The 20,286-nt window shown below is 48.3% G+C and overlaps 1 protein-coding gene across 1 annotated transcript in view; it reads right to left on the bottom strand.

The window, feature by feature from the left end:
• Positions 1-1,675: 1,675 nt before the first annotated feature.
• LOC138498060 (dynein regulatory complex protein 1-like) overlaps positions 1,676-20,286 on the bottom strand; it is a 371,050-nt gene continuing 352,439 nt past the window's right edge. The window contains exons 16-17 of the mRNA XM_069621906.1: positions 9,062-9,164; positions 1,676-7,434 (exon numbers count right to left, since the gene is read on the bottom strand). Of these exons, the coding sequence (XP_069478007.1) occupies positions 7,369-7,434; positions 9,062-9,164 (169 nt within the window). The 3' untranslated portion in view covers positions 1,676-7,368. The remainder of the gene's footprint in view (positions 7,435-9,061; positions 9,165-20,286) is intronic.

Consider the following 20,286-nt stretch of genomic DNA (forward strand, 5'->3'; position numbering starts at 1 on the left):
GTTTCATGCTCCAGTCCGACCATGTGAGCCACTGCTGCCCATTTGCTCCAATCTAAAAAAAAATGAATATATATATATGTATTTTTTTTTTTTTTTTAACATTTCATGCTGGGCTCTCGCGCCCCCACTGGGATGCGCCCCACAGTTTGAAGACATCTGCCATATGGTAATAATTAGCAGGACTAAGGATACGAGTATTGCTAACGCTATTAGTTATCATATATATCAGTATGTGTTTGTTATATAAGGACTATATGGTCACACAGGCTCTGGTTTTATATCTGATCTTTTCGGTGCTTTATAATTTGTTTCATGCTGCCAAGTATCCTCTGCTTTTTCTACTCTTACAGTCCGTTAACAATTCCTGGGGACTGCTGCCACCTTCTGGCTGAAAGACAAACTGCGCCATGAGAGGAACTTCGGGTAGAGAGCATGAGGGTTGGTGAGAATTAACGTACGTGTAATTCCGTTTACTGGCTGGTTTCCGCACTGGCAAACTTGGGTGGACAGAATTACCTCCAGCTAATTCAGCAGGTAATTCCGCCAGCCCATCAGAATAAATGCTGGTATTCCCAGCACCGGTTACAGGTAATCCCGGCAGGCCAAGTGCCAATAACGTTAATTCCATTTGGTGGTATCCGGCGGGATAGCACCAAACTTGAAATGAGGCCCTAGACCGCATGACAGGCTGGGACTAATTAAGTGCAAGAGTAGGCAGTGAGACCACGCAGTTTTTGCCTCTCTCCCCCAGAGAATGCAAGGCACCAGTAAAGCCAGCTCGCTACCACCGCTCCATGCAAGACAAGCGCTTTGAAGCAGGAAGGGAGGCAATGAGCCGGAACAAGACGACGCTGCACCTTCAGAAAATTGTCTTGCTTGAGCGCTGTTCCATGGAGGCAGAGCTAGGTCCAAATGTGAGAAGCCCACACCTGGGGTGACCAGACGTCCTGGGTTTGCCAGGACCGTCCTGGAATTGGACCCTCGATCCTCCTTGTCTAATGAGGTTTTATTTACAAAACCGTCCTGGTGTGGGTGAAAGAGCGGTGAGCACAGACAGAAAAGGTCACTTCTCTCATCTTATCAACAATAATAAACCACGTAAACGGTGCCATTAACAGGTAAACCATCCAGCGGTGGGGGGGCTCGAACCCCCAATCTGGCAGGTAACAGCCACATGAATCACCCGATTCTGCCACCAAGCCTGCTGGGGAAAAGATTTATAGAACAGGCTTCAACAGGAAGCAAAGCAACGGCTCCTTTGTTTGAAAAAAGCTTACAATCTCAGCCACATCCGCTCAGTTTATATCCAGGGGAGTGACTGGAACGCCCCCACCGCACACCCCTTTTCCCACTACTCCATTGCAGTCATGGTAGTCGCTGTCAAACTGAAATCCTACTTTTATGTTGTTGGCCTGTCGTGGTCTTTTATTTTTTAAATCCGACCACCCCGTCCCACGAAGGTTGAGCAGTAAGTGCCCAGGGTAAATTCTGTCCATTTCCAGCACTGCTTTGAAGTGCATCTGGTAGGCGTCAGCGCTGTATAACAATACATATCTAACTACATACCATGCACCGTTCACAGCAGCCCATGGGTGCACCCCGCAAGGCTCCTTTGGTCGCGACTTGTGGCACTCCCACTCTTTCAGGATGATGAAATGACACAGAAGCAATACACCACATTTAAAAAGAAAAGCTTTATTGACATGGGAACTGATATTTCCGGCTGAAGATGTGTCAGGACTCGTGGGGGCCCTTGGAGTAGGTATGTACCGAATAGCATATTTATTATTCGGCCGAATACCTGTGGGGGCCCTTGGAGCAGAGATGTACTGAACAGCATATTTAGTATTCCGCCGAATACCCGTGGGGGCCCTTGGAGCAGGGATGTACTGAACAGCATATTTAGTATTCCGCCGAATACCCGTGGGGGCCCTTGGAGCAGGGATGTACTGAACAGCATATTTAGTATTCCGCCGAATACCCGTGGGGGCCCTTGGAGCAGGGATGTACTGAACAGCATATTTAGTATTTGGCCGAATACCCGTGGGGGCCCTTGGAGCAGGGATGTAATGAACAGGATATTTAGTATTCCGCTGAATACCCGTGGGTGCCCTTGGAGCAGGGATGTACTGAACAGGATATTTAGTATTCCGCCGAATACCCGTGGGGGCCCTTGGAGCAGGGATGTAATGAACAGGATATTTAGTATTCCGCCGAATACCCGTGGGGGCCCTTGGAGCAGGGATGTACTGAACAGGATATTTAGTATTCCGCCGAATACCCGTGGGGGCCCTGGGAGCAGGGATGTAATGAACAGGATATTTAGTATTCGGCCGAATACCCGTGGGGGCCCTTGAAGCAGGGATGTAATGCTACAACATATTTAGTATTCGGCCAAATATCTGTGGGGGCCCTTGGAGCAGGCATGTACCGAAAAGCATATTTAGTATTTGGCCGAATATCCAATAGTTCGTCAAGTATTCAGCTGAAGCCAAACATGAAGTGAAATGGAAATCATGTTCTAAACTGAAAAATACACTTTAAAAAAAACTATTTAAAATATGTTCCCTTGTTTCTCTTTATTTTGATCAACATCTAATCCTTATTTAATGCACAGAGGCCAGAAAATAACAGATTAACTAAAATGAAGGGATCATGTGTACAGAAACATGTGTTATATGCAAATCCAGCGCTACTGAAAGTGGCAGTCTTCACAAATGCAAAGTGCTAGATGGCAATGAACAAAACTGCAATTTACACCTTCCCTTGCAAAGTGCGCACACATTGCAATCCCTTGCGAGTTGCAAGGCCAGCTTACGTGGAAAGAGAGTTTCGATCCTTCCTTGCAGCTCGCACAGAAATGTATACATGGTTCCTGCCACTTATTGCAGGACACACACTGAGGGCACATGTGAGGTGAATGTACTCATCTCCCTACTGTTTCTAAAGAGTGGGCGCCCCCATCCGAAGGCCAAACATAGGAATGGACTCGCCCAGAGAGGCTGATAGGGTTGGGAGCAGCGACAATCACACATAAGTAAAGTTTGCTTGCGACTGGAATGGTCAAAGCTCTAGGAAAGCACTTGCCTGGTGGCTTCATTCTATGTAATCACAGTCCACGTCCACTAACCCCACACCCGCCCCAGCACAGCAGAGGATGGAAAGGTCTGTGGCTGTTTCTGTATCTGTCACTCTTCAACCCTCCACACCACAACACCGGTAGGTGCAGCGCAGTGCTCGCTGCCTGCCCCGCGTCCACTAACCCCACACCCGCCCCAGCACAGCAGAGGATGGAAAGGTCTGTGGATGTTTCTGTATCTCTGACTCTTCAACCCTCCACACCACAATACCGGTAGGTGCAGCGCAGTGCTCGCTGCCCCGCGTCCACTAACCCCACACCCGCCCCAGCACAGCAAAGGATGGAAAGGTCTGTGGCTGTTTCTGTATCTCTCACTCTTCAACCCTCCACACCACAATACCGGTAGGTGCAGCGCAGTGCTCGCTGCCTGCCCCGCGTCCACTAACCCCACACCCGCCCCAGCACAGCAGAGGATGGAAAGGTCTGTGGCTGTTTCTGTATCTCTCACTCTTCAACCCTCCACACCACAATACCGGTAGGTGCAGCGCAGTGCTTGCTGCCTGCCCCGCGTCCACTAACCCCACACCCGCCCCAGCACAGCAGAGGATAGAAAGGTCTGTGGCTGTTTCTGTATCTCTCACTCTTCAACCCTCCACACCACAATACCGGTAGGTGCAGCGCAGTGCTCGCTGCCTGCCCTGCGTCCACTAACCCCACACCCGCCCCAGCACAGCAGAGGATGGAAAGGTCTGTGGCTGTTTCTGTATCTCTCACTCTTCAACCCTCCACACCACAACACCGGTAGGCGCAGCGCAGTGCTCGCTGCCTGCCCCGCGTCCACTAACCCCACACCCGCCCCAGCACAGCAGAGGATGGAAAGGTCTGTGGCTGTTTCTGTATCCCTCACTCTTCAACCCTCCACACCACAACACCGGTAGGTGCAGCGCAGTGCTCGCTACCTGCCCCGCGTCCACTAACCCCACACCCGCCCCAGCACAGCAGAGGAAGGAAAGCTCTGTGGCTGTTTCTGTATCTCTCACTCTTCAACCCTCCACACCACAATACCGGTAGGTGCAGCGCAGTGCTCGCTGCCCCGCGTCCACTAACCCCACACCCACCCCAGCACAGCAGAGGATGGAAAGGTCTGTGGCTGTTTCTGTATCTCTCACTCTTCAACCCTCCACACCACAACACCGGTAGGTGCAGCGCAGTGCTCGCTGCCTGCCCCGCATCCACTAACCCCACACCCGCCCCAGCACAGCAGAGGATGGAAAGGTCTGTGGATGTTTCTGTATCCCTGACTCTTCAACCCTCCACACCACAATACCGGTAGGTGCAGCGCAGTGCTCGCTGCCCCGCGTCCACTAACCCCACACCCGCCCCAGCACAGCAAAGGATGGAAAGGTCTGTGGCTGTTTCTGTATCTCTCACTCTTCAACCCTCCACACCACAATACCGGTAGGTGCAGCGCAGTGCTCGCTGCCTGCCCCGCGTCCACTAACCCCACACCCGCATCAGCACAGCAGAGGATGGAAAGGTCTGTGGCTGTTTCTGTATCTCTCACTCTTCAACCCTCCACACCACAATACCGGTAGGTGCAGCGCAGTGCTCGCTGCCTGCCCCGCGTCCACTAACCCCACACCCGCCCCAGCACAGCAGAGGATGGAAAGGTCTGTGGCTGTTTCTGTATCTCTCACTCTTCAACCCTCCACACCACAATACCGGTAGGTGCAGCGCAGTGCTCGCTGCCTGCCCCGCGTCCACTAACCCCACACCCGCCCCAGCACAGCAGAGGATAGAAAGGTCTGTGGCTGTTTCTGTATCTCTCACTCTTCAACCCTCCACACCACAATACCGGTAGGTACAGCGCAGTGCTCGCTGTCTTCCCCGCGTCCACTAACCCCACACCCACCCCAGCACAGCAGAGGAAGGAAAGCTCTGTGGCTGTTTCTGTATCTCTCACTCTTCAACCCTCCACACCACAACACTGGTAGGTGCAGCGCAAACCCTCCACACCACAATACCGGTAGGTGCAGCACAGTGCTCGCTGCCCCGCGTCCACTAACCCCACACCCACCCCAGCACAGCAGAGGAAGGAAAGCTCTGTGGCTGTTTCTGTATCTCTCACTCTTCAACCCTCCACACCACAATACCGGTAGGTGCAGCGCAGTGCTCGCTGCCTGCCCCGCGTCCACTAACCCCACACCCGCCCCAGCACAGCAGAGGAAGGAAAGCTCTGTGGCTGTTTCTGTATCTCTCACTCTTCAATCCTCCACACCACAATACCGGTAGGTGCAGCGCAGTGCTCGCTGCCTGCCCCGCGTCCACTAACCCCACACCCGCCCCAGCACAGCAGAGGATGGAAAGGTCTGTGGCTGTTTCTGTATCTCTCACTCTTCAACCCTCCACACCACAACACCGGTAGGTGCAGCGCAGTGCTCGCTGCCTGCCCCGCGTCCACTAACCCCACACCCGCCCCAGCACAGCAGAGGATGGAAAGGTCTGTGGCTGTTTCTGTATCTCTCACTCTTCAACCCTCCACACCACAATACCGGTAGGTGCAGCGCAGTGCTCGCTGCCTGCCCCGCATCCACTAACCCCACACCCGCCCCAGCACAGCAGAGGATGGAAAGGTCTGTGGCTGTTTCTGTATCTCTCACTCTTCAACCCTCCACACCACAATACCGGTAGGTGCAGCGCAGTGCTCGCTGCCCCGCGTCCACTAACCCCACACCCGCCCCAGCACAGCAGAGGATGGAAAGGTCTGTGGCTGTTTCTGTATCTCTCACTCTTCAACCCTCCACACCACAATACCGGTAGGTGCAGCGCAGTGCTCGCTGCCTGCCCCGCGTCCACTAACCCCACACCCGCCCCAGCACAGCAGAGGAAGGAAAGGTCTGTGGCTGTTTCTGTATCTCTCACTCTTCAACTCTCCACACGACAACACCGGTAGGTGCAGTGCTCTCTGCTACTCACTGTCTCCTCTCACGCCTTTCCCTGAGAGTTGGAAGGACCTGTAATGTTATTCAAGAGATTATCCAAAAAGCAAGTTCTCCAAGAAGTGAATATGGGCTGGGAAATGGCAACTGTATCTTGCACTGCCTGGCACGTAACTGACTCTTCCCCAGCCCTATTGGCCCAGAAGAGGCAGCCCGCCTGTTTGGGAAGCCTTGTGATTTCCAAATATCCTGCACTCCTGCCGTATTCACCAGCAGAGCACTCACACCTGTCTCTCTAATCGCCTTCTATCAGACTGGCAAACGGGTCCACTGCAGAGATTGGCTATCATGCAGTCTTTCTAGGGGAGGGATGGGCTGGGGCAGGCCACGCTGCATGACTGACTGCCTCAGCTCTACAGGTCAGCATTGCCTGTCATGAATTCAAGTTCCTCCACATGCATTTCCCATAGAAACTAACCATGCCACGCCCACACCTTCTCTCCAATTCATACACACACGCGCCATAGTTTTCTATTCTCCCACGTCTGATTCCATGCCCTTTTGCAAACTCCACTCCATATGTACCCCTGGAGTTGCTGGACTGAGTTAAATTGAGAAGAGAAAGCATTCAGCTGGCGCTGATAGCAAGTCATTATTTGATCGGAGCCAAATAGCTTTTTTCAGCCAGATTTCAGCCAAATTCTTACTTGAAGCCAAAGTTCGGTACACTCCAAGTTAGGGGTCCCCTTGCCTGCAGCTGGGAAAAACAGTCTGAGGCACCAGTGGGGTGTTTAGATTGTAATAGATGGATAAAGGAAAGCAGGGAGGGTGTGAATTGCTGCAGATTATTATGGGAAGGGCAGCCAGAGGAGAGCTGAAACACTTAATGTCCACCAAACAGCTACTAATCCCTATTTGCCAGCAAGGCGCTAAGGTAGTTGAAACCAGTTAAACGATGAAGCCTTAACTGAAATGCTACTTACTGATGATATATGTTGTAATAATCTGAGTACGTCAATAAAACCAATTTGAAGAAAAAAAACAACAAAAAAAAGGCAACACAGTGATAAGAATGCTGCTGGATACTGTAAGGCCGGAGGGAGGTGATGACCTGGGGGTGTTAGGAAAGACGGGTTGCAACCTGTGTGCTGCAAAGAACACATGTAATGTCCTGAATTAAGGAAGTATTTTGCTTTGTCAGAAGTCTGCCATCAAGGGGCAAGCGGCTCAAGTCCCTTTTCAACCGATAAAGTTGAAAGGCCCTGTCGCCGTCCCTAGGAACTGAAGTTAGGGTGCACAGAGAGCCACACAGGGTCCAGCGTTCGTGATCAGGCGCAGCGTGGGTGCGTTCTATGACGTCTGACGTGGGTCCATCTGAAGCACGTGAGTGGGCGGGACCTGCAGCTCAGAGGAGACCTGAAATGACAGGACAGACGTGGGCGTTAATGGCCTTCCAGCTAGATTTAATACACCCCACCCTACACACCGGGGAGTGTGGACGCAGCAGGGAGTTATATCGCTCAATCCGAACACACTGCTGTCCTACAAAAGACATTTACAATCAGTTATGTTGCACCATTTTATTTCAATAAAAACGACAAATTCAAATCACATAGAAAACACTATTTTCTAAGTTCTAAAATTGTGCATAAAATTCACACAACATTACATCATAATTTAAAAATGAAGATGAACATGATACGACTAATCTTTTCTGCCCAGGACTGTACAAAGACCTCTAGCGGCGCGCTAGGAGTTTTTATAAACCTGCTAGCGCCCCCTTTCAGCTTCTAATCTGAGACTGGACCTGTCCAAACAGGCCACATGTTGAAGTAACACTCCCTGAGTTCAGGCTGGATCTAGGCTCCCTTAGCATGCTTGATTGCATGTCGGGTTTTCAGAATATCCCTCAGTAATATTCATGAGATAAATTAGCATACAATGATTCTAAACGTATGCACATTTTTCCTCATGAATATTAATGAGGGATATCCTGAAAACCTGTCAGGTTGCCGGCCCTTGAGGCCTGGACTTGGACAACCCTGCTTCAGACAGTCCCCGGCACCTTCACGTTAGTAGCCATTGTGTCAAGGTGACAGGGGCATGCACTACCCTGGTCCCTCCATCCAGGCTGCTGACCACATCCCTGCAGGTAAGTAATTTTTTGGGTGCAAAGTCTCCACGGGTGAAGCTACCATCTTGGATTTCAGAACGGACATCGCACGGATAAGCCTGACCCGGCCGCATCTGGACATGTGGATCATGGGTCATACTTACCTTTTAGGTTGCTGGTAGCTCCTTAAAAAAGTACATAGAGGTTTTGCTTAAATTGAATATCTATGTGCCATCCAAAAATAAGTTAACAAGTTATTTCTTTCCTTAGTCTCTGACTTGAAAAGCAACTGCAATGCAATATTACACCCCAAGGTCCAATTCCCATAGAATAACTGTGTTATCCTAAATCAGAGTTATAGGTGTTTACTTTTCCTAGAATAAGTGTTCCACTATTCAAAAATGTTTATTGTCCAGTTGAGTTACTATGTGATTTCTTGCTGAGCGTCACGGTACAAATGCTAAGGTCTAAGACCCTGTATTACTGTAAGTAATCCCAAAGTAACTATTGGTTTTGACTTCCCTAGAACTCCTGTTAGGTGTTCCAAATAAGGTTACATGCTTTGGTCGGTGTACCTGCAAGCATAGTGGTGTGTTTTTTATAATGTGTTTATATGATATGTGATGGTACTTATTTCCCCCAAGATTTATCTGTGCCTACCTGTATCTAAATAAACCATTTATTTTTCCAATACATAGTGTTTCAGTGTTTATTTGGACCATATGTGTACTACAATTTCTTTGTACTGTTTCTACAGCCCTCTCTCCCTCCTAAGATAAGCTTGGCTGCTCTGTATATGCTTCCATATACTCAGGTGGTACAGCCTTATACTAAGAGTGGAGTATTGTACTGCCTCAGTTGAATGGGTTTTCCAAGCCCTTAGTTGGACTTCAGAAGACCTGTTGTAACAGTCGGCCCCTCCGGTCTCACCTTGGAGTTGAGGTACTGATGGAGCAGAATGCGGAGCTCAGAATTCTGCTGGGCCAAGCCGTCCGTCTCATTCACCAGCTGCGATCTCGCCATCAAGACGTTACTGTTAGAAAGACAAAATGGGCAACCAATTGATCAATACCTTTGGTAATAGGGAGGGTGATAAAATAAACATTCCAACGATTCTTTGAAGCAAAATGTTATTGCCTATACTAAGCCAGATACGGTGTATTATATAAGATAGTATGTTATGCTGTTAGCGCGGTGAGCTGTGGTTAATTATCCGTCAATGCTTTCAGATCACAAATATGAAGAAAGACTAACAGTAAACACTAGATTTATGTATAGAGGTTAATGACTGGTCTCTATTGTGTGCACAATGGGCCACATTTGCAAAAGGTAAGCCAAAAAACCAATGATTAGAGAATGCACATGATTCATTTGCTTCTCTAATGTGATTAAGGTAATCTGCGATTTTGTAACGGGGTAGGCATGAGGAAATGATGTGCTTGTCGGCCCCCTTGCTGACGTCACTGGTGTATGTACCCATTTAGGCATTTAAAAAGCCTATCATTGCAAAAACAGCATTTCTATCATTGTTTAAGGGGTAGAAATACAAGTGGGATAGCAATCGTCTACCGCTGCTGCCACACCTAAAAATGCATGAAAGGGTAAAAAAAAAATCCTCCTTACATGCATTGTTATGTTATGTTATGTTACTTGCCATTTATGTAGCACTGTCACATCACGGAATACCTGGCGTTTGTGGAACCGATGGCGACACGAACGCTAGTTTTGTTTTCATTTACCTCCGTTTTGGCCACGCCCCCTTTCCTACGTTTTTCTTCCCTCTGCCCTGATTTCATTGGTTGTGACGCTCCCCGACTCGGGCTCTTTACCAGCTCCTTCCGGGTCGGGGATGCGTCGCAACGCTTCCGGGTTTTTCGTATCCCTGAGCCTTGCTGCTAGTTTCCCGTTTCGCCTCCCCCGTGCCAACTACTACTTCCATTCCTTTTCATTTTTGTTTTGTAGTACTGCGCCTTTCTAGGCGCCACTTTTTTCCACCTATATTTCCTATTTAACTAGCCTTTTGCTGTTTTCCCTTTTCCCGTAACTTTTCTTACACCTACCTTCTTCGCCTCCTTCCAGTCTGTTACCCCCCTTCCTTCCTTCTACGTTCTACCCTTTTCCCGTCTTCCCCTTCTTGTTTTCCTTATCTTTATTATATCTTTTTTACCAGGTCTTTCCTTCCTTTTTCACTCCTTGTTCCTTTGAGTATCGCTACCATTGCCCTGCCGTGTACCAGACCCTTGCCTGTACTCCGGATTACCTATTCTTGCCGCCTAAAGATACCTGCCTATTACTCACCGTGTACCAGACTCCTGCCTGCATTTGGACTGCCGTTGTTTATCGATTTGAATTCAGACGCCTGTGTTTGTTCCTGGTTGTCTGTGGACTACCGCCCTTCCAAGGTATCACTCCACGGAATACTTCCGGTCTACAGTTCTACCCACCTTTCCGGAGACCAATCTACGAACAATCTAAGATTTAGGGGTTTTTTGTGCCTTCTAGGCTTTTTCCCCTCCTAGGCGATTCCGGGAGAGGAGCCCCCTGGTCTTCCTTATTGGAGACACGGTGGCTTCCTTTCGGGGCCGTCCTTACCTCCATAAAAAAAAGGAACCTTCCAGGAGAAGAGAAAAGAAGGGTACCTGGAAAGAAGAAGAAGGTGAGGAGTTAGGGGAGGGGGTAATTTCAGAATCTGATTCATCTGACAAAGAGAGCACTGATTCAACTAACAGACCTGACAGATTGCGACGCCAAAAGAAAGTGATGGCCACCCAACAGCAGGTACAAGAGCTAGTAGCTGCCGTACAAAACTTAAATCTGGAAATGCAGAACCTAAAGGCTGCTAATGCCACCCTACAACAGCGACTGATGGACCGAGAAAGACTCTCACCGGACTTACCTCCGCTCCCACTGGTGTCAGGGAAATTTGACGGCTCCCCAAAGAAAGTCAAAGAGTTTCTGGATGCATGTAATTTACATTTTTCTTTTCGCACACAGACCTTTGCCTCTGACCACGCAAAGGTAGGATTTATGATTACACACATGACCGGGAACGCCTTAGCCTGGGCTACTCCACTTGTTAATCTACCGGATCCGGTACTTCAAGATTTCAATGCCTTTAGAAATCTGCTACAACAAACTTTTCTACGAACTGAAAGTACTTTTCTTGCCTCAGAAGATCTGCTTGACATTAGACAGGGTAGCTCAGATCTCCTAACCTACATTACTACCTTTAAACAAGTGGCCGCCGAAGCGGGTTGGCAAGAGCAGGCCCAGTATGCGATATTCCGGAGGGGTTTAAGGGAAGATCTCAAGGACGAGCTAGCACGAATAGAAAGACCTGGATCTTTTGCAGAGCTCCTTACCGCGACCCTGCGGATCGATTTCAGAATATCAGAAAGACGTCAAGAGAAGAAAAGATGGAAATCGAACGCACCCCCTCTCTGGGATTCATCATCCTCATCGGTACCCTTCCAACGACCCACTAAAGAAGAACCCATGCAGATCGGAATGGCTCGAGCACCACTTACACCAGAAGAGCGAAAAAGGCGAAGAGAGAACTCCCTGTGTATGTACTGCGGGTCGCCTTCCCACTTACTCAGAGATTGTCCTGATGTACCAATCAGAAAGTCGGGAAACGTGCGCCCTCGGTAAATGTTGGGACACATAACCGAGGGGCCGTTTACAGTCCCTATGCTCCTCTCTCAGTATCTTCAACCGAAGTCTCTGAAGATTCACGGTTGATGGTACTTACAGTCACTCTCAGAATCGACTCGAAGGAAGTCACCACTTTAGCCCTACTTGATTGTGGGGCTGCAGGAAATTTCATGGACATCCAATGGGCAGACAGACAAGGAATCAAGAGGATTGCTAAACAAGAAAATCAGAAAGTCGAAGGGGTGGATGGCAAGCCCCTGAGTTCGGGCATGATTACTCACACCACCATAGCTCTTACCTTGTCTGTCCAAAAACACGTTGAAAGTATCACATTTGATCTCATAAGAGCAGCCCACTTCCCCATTATTCTGGGTATCTGCTGGTTACGCAGACACAATCCCAAAATCGATTGGTCTGGTAATCTGTTAGACTTTCAATCTTCGTATTGCAAGACGGAATGCTTGCCTGAACCCGAATTCGAGATGGTAAAGACCTCCAACAGCTGTGAAGTACGAACAGTACATTGTCTACCACGCTACCTTGAAGAGTTCAACGAGGTGGTAACAGAAAAGATACCCATCGAACTCCCACCACATCGCCCTGAAGATTGCTGCATAGATCTAACCCCAGGAGCTTTGGTGCCTTTTGGGAGGATGTTTTCCCTGACTGTAGAAGAGAAACAATACCTTCGAGAATATCTGGATCACAACATGGAAAACAGACTCATCAGACCTTCAAAATCACCCGCCGGAGCCTCACTATTTTTCATCTCTAAGAAAGGATCTAAGGAATTGAGGCCGTGTATAGATTATCGCGGTCTCAACCAAGTCACCATCAAGGATAGATACCCCATGCCTTTGATCACCGAAATCCTACAAGCAGTTCATGGAGCCAAGATATTCACTAAACTTGATCTAAGAAATGCCTACCACCTCCTTCGGGTCCAAGACGGGGACGAATGGAAAACGGCGTTCCGGACACCATTCGGCCTTTTTGAGTACAGAGTAATGCCTTTTGGGTTAGTTAACGCTCCATCTATATTCCAACGATTTATGGACCGTCTATTTTCGGATCTTCTGTGTCAAACCACCTTGGTATATCTAGACGACATTCTTATCTTCTCCAAAACTCCGGAAGATCATGAAAGGCACGTCAAAGAAGTTTTTCATAGGCTTCAAACAAATCATTTGTCTGTCAAACTTACTAAGTGCGTATTCGCAGTCTCCTCCATCCCTTATCTCGGGTTCATACTCTCGGACCAGGGAATCGCCATGGATCCCTACAAAGTGTCTTCCATCCTGGAATGGCCTTCTCCGACTTCTGTCAAAGAGGTCCAACGGTTTTTGGGTTTGGCTAATTTCTATAGGAGGTTCATCCCAAACTTTTCTCAAAAAATCCTACCTATCACTTCTCTTCTAAAGAAGACGACAACATCATTCAAATGGTCTATCGAGGCCGAAAAGAGCTTCAAGACCCTCAAGAACGCTTTCTGCTCAGCCCCCATCCTACAGCAACCTAACCAACACCGGCCCTTCATTTTGGAGACGGATGCTTCCTCAGCAGCTATAGGAGCGGTCCTACTTCAAGAGATACAGAATGTTGAACATCCAGTGGCTTACTTCTCCAAAACCTTAACCACTAGTCAAAGGAATTATTCAGTCATAGAACGAGAGTTGCTAGCCATGAAAGCTGCATGTTTGGAATGGCGTCACCTCCTCCAGGGAGGAGTGTTTCCATTCACCATTCGGACGGATCATAAAAACTTACAGGTCCTAAAACAATTTGAGTGCTACAACACCCGACAGGCACGATGGGCACATTTTTTCGCACAATTCGATTTTCGTATCACCTACATTCCAGGCAAACTGAACTTGGTAGCAGACTCGCTTTCCCGCCGAAGCGACTACCTGTCAGAGACAGAAATTTCTACCGAATACATGTTCCCCAAGCCAAAAACCATTGGTGTGGTTTCATCATTCCTCAGACAAGTACAAGAGGACTCTGGAGGTCGTTTCGAGTTGGAGAAACACCCCAAAAACGTGTCTTATGAAGTAAGAAAAGGTCTGTATCTAGTCAAGGGAAGACTGTACCTACCCACACAAACTTTCCGCAAAATGGCACTAAACTGGTGCCATGACTCCAAATTAGCGGGTCATCGAGGAGGAACCAACACTTTCGAATATCTCCAACGACACTTCTATTGGCCAAAGATGAAAGAGGATGTAGATCAATATGTTCAGTCCTGCATTGTCTGTCTTCGGAACAAATCTTCACGCCAACGACCGATCGGTCTCCTCAATCCATGTGAAGTGCCCAAGAGTCCCTGGAGCACCATCTCTACTGATTTTATCGTGGATTTACCCCCATCTCAAGGTTATACATGTATTATGGTAGTAGTGGACTCATTCACCAAACTAGCTCATTTTTCTCCACTACCAGGGGTTCCCACTGCGGATAAGATGGCAGACATATTTCTCCAAGACATCTTTCGGTTGCATGGTATGCCAAATAAGATAATATCGGACCGCGGTAGTCAATACACCTCCCGGTTCTGGAAGGCAGTCTGTACCAGACTAGGGATCGAAAGAGCTCTCACTTCAGGTTTTCATCCACAATCCAACGGACAAACAGAACGATTGAACGGAACGCTAGAGCAGTATCTACGGTGCTTCATCAATTCCCAACAAGATAACTGGAAAATCTTGCTCCCACTAGCAGAATTCTCCTATAATAATTCAGTACATTCTGCTATCGGGTATAGTCCTTTTTTTTGCACCTACGGATACCATCCTCGTTCCATACTTCCTATCTCTGATCTTTCTTCTAATTTACCCGCTGTTGATTCATCCCTCTCTCTTCTCAAGGAAACCCATAAGAAGGCACAGGAAGGCCTTCGATCGGCTCAAGCGCGCTATTGCGTTCAAGCCAATAAACATCGTCGGCCAGTTCCGGGGTGGGAAGTAGGAACTAAAGTAATGCTTTCCACTAGATATCTCCCTCGCTGGGTTCATCCCTCCAAACTTTCTCCAAAGTTTCTAGGGCCATATGAGATAATCCAAAAGATCAACCCAGTGGCCTTTCGTTTACGACTACCCACTACACTAAAGAGGGTTCACCCTGTATTTCATGCCTCTCAACTCAAGTCTTTTCAGTCTGACCCTTGGGCACGTCGGGCTAAACAAAACCCGATCCCTCGGGGTTCCTCACAGACAGAGTTCGAAGTGGCCCAACTCTGTGACTCAAGATATCGCAGGGGTAGATTGGAGTATTTAGTCAAGTGGAAAGGCTATCCATCCTCAGAGAATTCTTGGGAACCCATCACTCACATTAATGCACCGTTCTTGCTTCGCAAGTTCCATTTTTTTCACCCGGGGAAGCCAGGGGGTGGAGCTTATCGGAGGGGGCATACTGTCACATCACGGAATACCTGGCGTTTGTGGAACCGATGGCGACACGAACGCTAGTTTTGTTTTCATTTACCTCCGTTTTGGCCACGCCCCCTTTCCTACGTTTTTCTTCCCTCTGCCCTGATTTCATTGGTTGTGACGCTCCCCGACTCGGGCTCTTTACCAGCTCCTTCCGGGTCGGGGATGCGTCGCAACGCTTCCGGGTTTTTCGTATCCCTGAGCCTTGCTGCTAGTTTCCCGTTTCGCCTCCCCCGTGCCAACTACTACTTCCATTCCTTTTCATTTTGTAGTACTGCGCCTTTCTAGGCGCCACTTTTTTCCACCTATATTTCCTATTTAACTAGCCTTTTGCTGTTTTCCCTTTTCCCGTAACTTTTCTTACACCTACCTTCTTCGCCTCCTTCCAGTCTGTTACCCCCCTTCCTTCCTTCTACGTTCTACCCTTTTCCCGTCTTCCCCTTCTTGTTTTCCTTATCTTTATTATATCTTTTTTACCAGGTCTTTCCTTCCTTTTTCACTCCTTGTTCCTTTGAGTATCGCTACCATTGCCCTGCCGTGTACCAGACCCTTGCCTGTACTCCGGATTACCTATTCTTGCCGCCTAAAGATACCTGCCTATTACTCACCGTGTACCAGACTCCTGCCTGCATTTGGACTGCCGTTGTTTATCGATTTGAATTCAGACGCCTGTGTTTGTTCCTGGTTGTCTGTGGACTACCGCCCTTCCAAGGTATCACTCCACGGAATACTTCCGGTCTACAGTTCTACCCACCTTTCCGGAGACCAATCTACGAACAATCTAAGATTTAGGGGTTTTTTGTGCCTTCTAGGCTTTTTCCCCTCCTAGGCGATTCCGGGAGAGGAGCCCCCTGGTCTTCCTTATTGGAGACACGGTGGCTTCCTTTCGGGGCCGTCCTTACCTCCATAAAAAAAAGGAACCTTCCAGGAGAAGAGAAAAGAAGGGTACCTGGAAAGAAGAAGAAGGTGAGGAGTTAGGGGAGGGGGTAATTTCAGAATCTGATTCATCTGACAAAGAGAGCACTGATTCAACTAACAGACCTGACAAGCGCCTTATGTATCATTGGTATGATCTCAAAGCGCTGGTAGGTTGAACGCCCTCGGGAACCGTAGTTCAAGTTAGTAGAGAGAGAGAATGTGGTATGGTGTGTGGGCGCACCGGATATGTGTGCAGCTGGTGTGGTTATTGCATGATAGCTGCTTCATAGCGGCAAGTGTGGTGCTGAGGAAATCAGTTGGATGTGTTCAGTCTGGAGGGTGGACACCCAGACTGAGTTCTGGCTGCGTTAGGCCTGAGGAGACGCTTAAGCTAGCCAGAATGTGCTCAGCTAGTTGTGTTTTATTAGGGTGGTGAGGTGTTCGCGGGGTCATGTTAGTATGAGAACAGCTAGGCCGAATGTGTCATAGCATAGCTGTGTTCTAGTTGAATGATGGTGTATAGGAGAGAGTAAGCGTATTAGTGTGATATGGTGGTTTATCAGTGAAGCGCTAGCGGTCAGGCAGGAGAGCGGGACGGGGTGTACATAGCGGGATACGTATATAAAGCGACAGGATGGATAGGGTAACATGGGGATACAGGTACATGGCAGTCGTTCAATCTGCTTCATTTGTTACATCCGCTTCATCCGTTTATCCAATTCATCTGTTCCGTCCACTTACATCCATTCCATCCACTTCATCCGTTTTATCCAATTGATTCCTGTCATCCATTTAATCCGTTCCAACCACTTCATCCGTTCTATTCACTTCAACCGTTCCATCTACTTCATCCGTTCCATCTACTATATGTACTCTGTCGCTCGTTCTATCGACTCCATCGTCCGTGCCAGCCACTTCCTTCCACTCCATCATTTACTCCATCATTTTCCATCCGTTCCATCCACTACGCCCGTTCCATCCACTTTGTCCGTTCCATCCACTTTGTCCGTTTCATCCACCTCGTCCGCCCCATCCACCTCGTCCGCCCCATCCATCCCATCCGCTCCATCCAACCCATCCGACTCCTTCCAACCCATCCGCTCCATCCAATTTGTCTGCCCCGTCCACCTCATTTGCTCCATCCACCCCATCCGATCCATCCACACTATCCACCCTGTCCATTCTGCCAACCCGACCAGCTCCTTCCACTCCAAGTCCCTCTGTGCCTGTTCAAACATACATAGCGGTCTGGTTCTTTTTATTGAACATTCGAGTTTGTGATTCTGGGTTGCACTTTAAAATGCCCCCTTCTTTAGATACATTCAGATGCCTTTTGTGAATGGCAACACAACATTTATGGGTGATGAGATGGGCTATTGCATCCCATCACGTGCGCCAAAAATGTTTTGAAGGTCTTATTATTCTGGCCAAATGACTGGGGTGAAGGCAGCTCCATAACTAAAGTTCATCCAATCCACCCAACTCATGCGTCTGCATAAGATATGGAAGACCTGACTATCTTGCTGCTTTGGCAGATACAGAATAAGCAAAATGGCAACACTACTGCACACGGCGTGGGGGGCAGAAGCCATTGCTGCTTTCCAAGAGTCCTGGTGCAAAGAGAGTCTACAGAACGTCACCCTCATATCAGGATGCTCTCTGGGCCCTCTGTTCCAAGCGAACAAGTGCTTTGTGGCGTTCATGCCTTACCTCCCCAGGCATATTTTGTGACATTTTGGCAGAATTTAAATTGACTGCAAGTTTAGAAAAGTACAAAACTTGCATCCTTTTCTCGTATGCAGGTTTATTTGGTGTTGGGAGAGCTTCTAGCTTTGCCAGGATTAGGCTCTCTGTGCATTCTATGGATGGAAACTTTGTCGGTTTCATCCACTCCGTCCGTTTCATCCACTCCGTGCGCCCCATCCACCTCGTCCGCCCCATCCACCCCATCCGCTCCATGTCTTGAGTTAGTCTCTCGACTTTGGAAGTTGGTGAATCTGTACCAGTGTCTTTTCTCCTCGAGTTGAGTCAGCCATCTTGAATCCCATTGGGACTCTACTCGATCTCTTCGGCCTTAAGCATAGAGCTCTTCCTTTCTCTTCGCAGTGTCTTTTCCCCTCGAGTTGAGTCAGCCATCTTGAATCCCATTGGGACTCTACTCGATCTCGTCGGCCTTAAGCATAGAGCTCTTCCTTTCTCTTCGCAGTGTCTTTTCCCCTCGAGTTGAGTCAGCCATCTTGAATCCCATTGGGACTCTACTCGATCTCGTCAGCCTTAAGCATAGAGCTCTTCCTTTCTCTTCGCAGTGTCTTTTCCCCTCGAGTTGAGTCAGCCATCTTGAATCCCATTGGGACTCTACTCGATCTCGTCGGCCTTAAGCATAGAGCTCTTCCTTTCTCTTCCTAGTGTCTTTTCCCCTCGAGTTGAATCAGCCATCTTGAATCCCATTGGGACTCTACTCAATCTCTTCGGCCTTACGCAACACGCTCTCTACATGCAGCTCTTCCTTCCTCTTGGCCGATTGCAAGGGTTGTTCTCCTTCACTGGTTCTCCTGCACTGAGTTGGTGACACAGAAGAATCTCAACTTACTTCTCTGGATAACTTGTCTTAATCGGTACCCCGGCGGTAGGTATTTGGAACAGCTGCATCTCAACTCCCAATAGGGAGTTGGTCCAATTCACTTTGTCAGATTCTCTACGCTAATTCCAATAAGCAATATTTCTCGGTTTGACTTATTGTTCTCAGGGCGTCCTGATTGTTCGCATCACAGTTCCCAGAAAGCAAATGCTCTTTGTGTTAACTTAATTTTGTCAGCATGGGAGGCGTAGCCAGCCATCTCACAAGAGGGACAGTTTTGGAGGTCTCCGTGTCCATGTCAGTGAATTTGTGAAAAGAGGCACCGTTGTACCCAAGAACGGGACAATTCCTTCCATTGTGTGGATATGCAAGGCTATAGGTGTTACCATGGTAGACTGGTGGTGGGGTGGTGACATTTAGCTATCTTGAAGGCCCTCGTAAATCTCACAGTCTCTTTTGCAGACAGGAGTGTGCCATCGCCAGTCCTTGTCCCAAGCTTCGAGCAGCCACACACTGAGAGGCAGTGGTATGGGAAAGTCGCTGCTCGACATCTCTGAGTAGTGAAGAGGGAAAACGTCCCTTTTTATCCTCTTCTGAAGGGTGTCTCACTGGAGCTAATATGGCTAAAGTGTGTGGCACGAAACACTGTCCCACCGCAAGGCGAGGGACGATGAGCTGACCTATGCGCTAGCTTGGTGGTACTGTAAAAGGAACCCTGTGTTTGTTTCTGGATGGAGACAATACTTATGTGTAGTGTGAGGGGTGTGAATTTGGACCGGACACAAGGTTGTCATGTTTTTGTCAAAGATATTTATTGAAGGCCAAAGGGTTGGGAAAATGCCTCTCTGACTCTATGCTCAAGAGGGGTTCCCCTACCTATAAACCGAGGATCTGTCAGGATATTAATAACTGAAAAGCCGTCCTTGTGTCCAAAACCTCATATCCTGACACTCACACTACAAACAAAACAATACAAATGTGTAAGGATAATATCTTCAACTTGTAACTGGAAGAAAAAAAATCACAACTGAAGTAAGAATAATTTCAACAAAAATGTTCTCCACGGTGGAAGCCCTCGCTTCCAGAGGGTGGATCCCTTTCCCTGGATTCTTAAGTAGCGGGAAGAAACAGTCACTTTTGCTAGCAGATCCTTTGTTTCCTGCTTTGCTTCGCAAGGTTCACGTTTAAACAATAACTTCTGAGACTGTCTTTCTTTAATGCAACTTTCTCCTTGATTCAAACAACAAACACAAATCTTTCCTTGGTTCATCTAACATGCTATTTCTTTAACATTTCTGGGGCTTGCAAATTGCCTGGTATACTCTCCTGCCAAGTTCCCTTATCCATTGTCCACTGCCTGGTGTACTCTCCTGCCAGAGCTCTTTCTGCAATGTCAACTGCCAGGAGTACTCGCCTGTCAGGACTTCGGTTTATGGATTTCGTTTGCCTGGTATATTCCCCTGCAAGGACTTTCTTAAAAACATCTCTCAATTGGCTAGTATCTTGCTTGCCAGGATTTTTCATGTGTTTTACAGTTCTCAGTGCTACCAATATTGTGTGTATTGTTCTTGGTTTCATAA

This window comes from Ambystoma mexicanum, chromosome 5q (assembly GCF_040938575.1).
Source record: "Ambystoma mexicanum isolate Mex_15411 chromosome 5q, UKY_AmexF1_1, whole genome shotgun sequence".
NCBI classification, from domain to species: domain Eukaryota; kingdom Metazoa; phylum Chordata; class Amphibia; order Caudata; family Ambystomatidae; genus Ambystoma; species Ambystoma mexicanum.